Source organism: Arvicola amphibius, chromosome 5 (genome assembly GCF_903992535.2).
Source record: "Arvicola amphibius chromosome 5, mArvAmp1.2, whole genome shotgun sequence".
NCBI classification, from domain to species: Eukaryota; Metazoa; Chordata; class Mammalia; order Rodentia; family Cricetidae; genus Arvicola; species Arvicola amphibius.
Genome location: NC_052051.1, coordinates 7,734,130 through 7,737,268, shown reverse-complemented (window position 1 = coordinate 7,737,268; position 3,139 = coordinate 7,734,130). Strand labels below are relative to the sequence as shown.

Here is a 3,139-nt window from a genome sequence, read left to right as displayed (position 1 = left end):
TATATATGGGGCAAAGCCTATTCCTGACTATATCTTAAACCTGAATAAATAATAAGGCCATTCTGTATCATTTGGCATAAATTCAGTGGTTTCAATATGCAAAACACCTCTTTCTGCATACTGAGAATCAGTAGCTATATTGAGAGGTTCTTTAAAATCTCTTAGTAACATGAGAATAGCATATAATTCTGACTTTTGGACAGAATTATAAGGACTTTGTTTTGCTTTACTTAAATATTCTGATTTGTAACCTGCCTTTTCTGATTTTACAGGAAGTTATATATAGAATGTAGGGGCTTCAGTTATTGGCATGTCACATACAATTCAGGGAAGGATCCAACTAGCTTTCTGTATACCATTAATTCTATCGCTTTTGGGGTAGTTGCTTTTAATCTCTCCCAAAAAATTAGTACAAGCTCTTTGCTAGGGCTAACTGTCTTCCAAAAATCTTTTAATTTCATCACTAGTAAATGGTACTGTAGTCTCTGTTAGGTCTTTTCTTGCTAATTGATGAAGTCTCAATTTTCCTTTTATAATTAATTTAGGGCCATTTTCCACATAAGATTTTAATTTTTTATTCAGTTCATGTGATAAAAAAGATCCATTCTGAGAGAGCCCTGAGAGCCCCACCGTCGCCGGCCTAGTCACCATCACACCCCAACCATGAGCAGCGAGGCCGAGACCCAGCAGCCACCTGCCGCCCCCATCGCCGCCCTCAGCGGGCCGCCCACACCAAGCCCGGCTCCACGGGCAGCGGCAAGGGGAGTGGCGGCCCGGGTGGCCTCACATCGGCGGCGCCCGCCGGCAGGGACAAAAAGGTCATTGCAACGAAGGTTTTGGGAACAGTAAAATGGTTCAATGTAAGGAACGGATACGGTTTCATCAACAGGAATGACACCAAGGAAGATGTATTTGTACACCAGACTGCCATAAAGAAGAATAACCCCAGGAAGTACCTTCTCAGTGTAGGAGATGGAGAGACTGTGGAGTTTGATGTTGTTGAAGGAGAAAAGGGTGTGGAGGCAGCAAATGTTACAGGCCCTGGTGGAGTTCCAGTTCAAGGCAGTAAATACGCAGCAGACCGTAACCATTATAGACGCTACCCACGTCGTAGGGGTCCTCCACGTAATTACCAGCAGAATTACCAGAACAGTGAGAGTGGGGAAAAGAACGAGAGATCGGAAAGCGCTCCTGAAGGCCAAGCCCAACAACAAATAGTAAGGTTCCCACCTTACTATTTGCGGAGACCCTATGGGCGTCGACCACAGTATTCCAACCCTCCTGTGCAAGGAGAAGTGATGGAGGGTGCTGACAACCAGGGTGCAGGAGAGCAAGGTAGACCAGTGAGACAGAATATGTATGGGGTTACAGACCACGATTTCCCAGGGGCCCTCCTCGCCAAAGACAGCCTAGAGAGGACGGCAATGAAGAGGACAAAGAAAATCAAGGAGACCAGACCCAAGGTCAGCAGCCACCTCAACGTCGGTATCGCCGCAACTTCAATTACCGACGCAGACGCCCAGAGAACCCTAAACCACAAGATGGCAAAGAGACAAAAGCAGCCGATCCACCAGCTGAGAATTCGTCCGCTCCCGAGGCTGAGCAGGGCGGGGCTGAGTAAATGCCGGCTTACCATCTCTACCATCATCCGGTTTGGTCATCCAACAAGAAGAAACGAATATGAAATTCCAGCAATAAGAAATGAACAAAGATTGGAGCTGAAGACCTTAAGTGCTTGCTTTTTGCCCGTTGACCAGATACGCTAGAACTATCTGCATTATCTATGCAGCATGGGGTTTTTATTATTTTTACCTAAAGATGTCTCTTTTTGGTAATGACAAATGTGTTTTTTTTAAAAAAAGGTCTGGTTTTTCTCAATACACCTTTAATGGTTTTTAAATTGTTTCATATCTGGTCAAGTTAAGATTTTTAAGAACTTCATTTTTAATTTGTAATAAAAAGTTTACAACTTAATTTTTTCAAAAAAAAAGTCAACAAACTGCAAGCACCTGTTAATAAAGGTCTTAAATAATAATAAAAAAAGATCCATTCTAAGACAGTATCATCCCTCCATTAAAATCCCTGTATGGAAATATTTGGAGTGTAATATGACTAGAATACATTTAAGATTTGGACTCACATGATCCACATGTGCCTCCTATACTTTCTCTTCAATGAAAGTCAGTTCTTTCTCAGCTTCAGCTGTTAATTCCCTGGGACTACTTAAGTCTTTGTTAACATCTATGTTTTTTTAAAATGAATTATTAGATCAGGTGTTGTCCCAGAAGTGGGCCATACATTGGAAATGTCTCCTAGAAATCTTTGAAAGTCAGTAAGAGTCTACAATCAGTCTCTCCCAATTCACGCTTTTTGTATTCTAATTGACATTTTCATCCTTAGATATTATTTGGATAGCATGTATATTGCCTTTCTGGAGGGATGGTCTATCTGCTAGCTTATAACTTTTTAAAAACAGATTTTAATTGTCAATTTCAACAGTGTGAATTCTTTCAGACAATCTCTTACTACCCCTTTGTAAGGTTTCATAACACATTGACTGATGGGGAACTGCCTTCAGTCAATAACCTTTGAGAGGCTGGACCAGGTTGGGGGACCAAAAACATATATGCTCAGATGTCTGCTCTCTCTCTCTCTCTCTTTCTCTCTCTCTCTCTCTCTCCCTCCCTCCCTCCCTCCCTCTCCCTTCTCTCTCTTCTGAATACTGGATTCGGTTCCTGTTCCCTATTCATGCAGAGGCCTATAATCTGTGAATCCCCCTTAAATAAAGAATCCCTTATTATACTTAATTCTGAGTAAGTGTGGGATTAATTTATGCATGTTCTCCTTCAATTGACATGGATTGAACTTTGCCTGTCAAATTAAGGTTATCATTTTCAATAATATAAATTCTTTCAGTTAAAGACTGTATCCTTCCTAAAAGTTTCCCATTCTTGACTCTGTTATCAAACCATTTCCTTAAGGATATAATATGAAGAGCAAAGCTAATAGCTGCCATGATCACAAAAATGTAAGTACAAGGTAGTTCATACAGCCCTTGCAGAATTCTGTCCATACTTGAAACAAAAAGGTTGTCAAATTCCTGGATGGCGATATTGTCTGCAATTACCTTGGGGTTGTT

At 41.3% G+C, this 3,139-nt stretch overlaps 1 protein-coding gene across 1 annotated transcript; it reads left to right on the top strand.

Moving 5' to 3' along the window:
* The first annotated feature begins 663 nt into the window (after positions 1–663).
* Positions 664–1,852, top strand: LOC119814941 (Y-box-binding protein 1-like). The gene is given in 3 exon segments (XM_038331045.1): positions 664–720; positions 723–1,359; positions 1,362–1,852. Coding segments are annotated over 3 exon segments (954 nt in total). The 3' UTR covers positions 1,622–1,852.
* Positions 1,853–3,139: the final 1,287 nt, after the last annotated feature.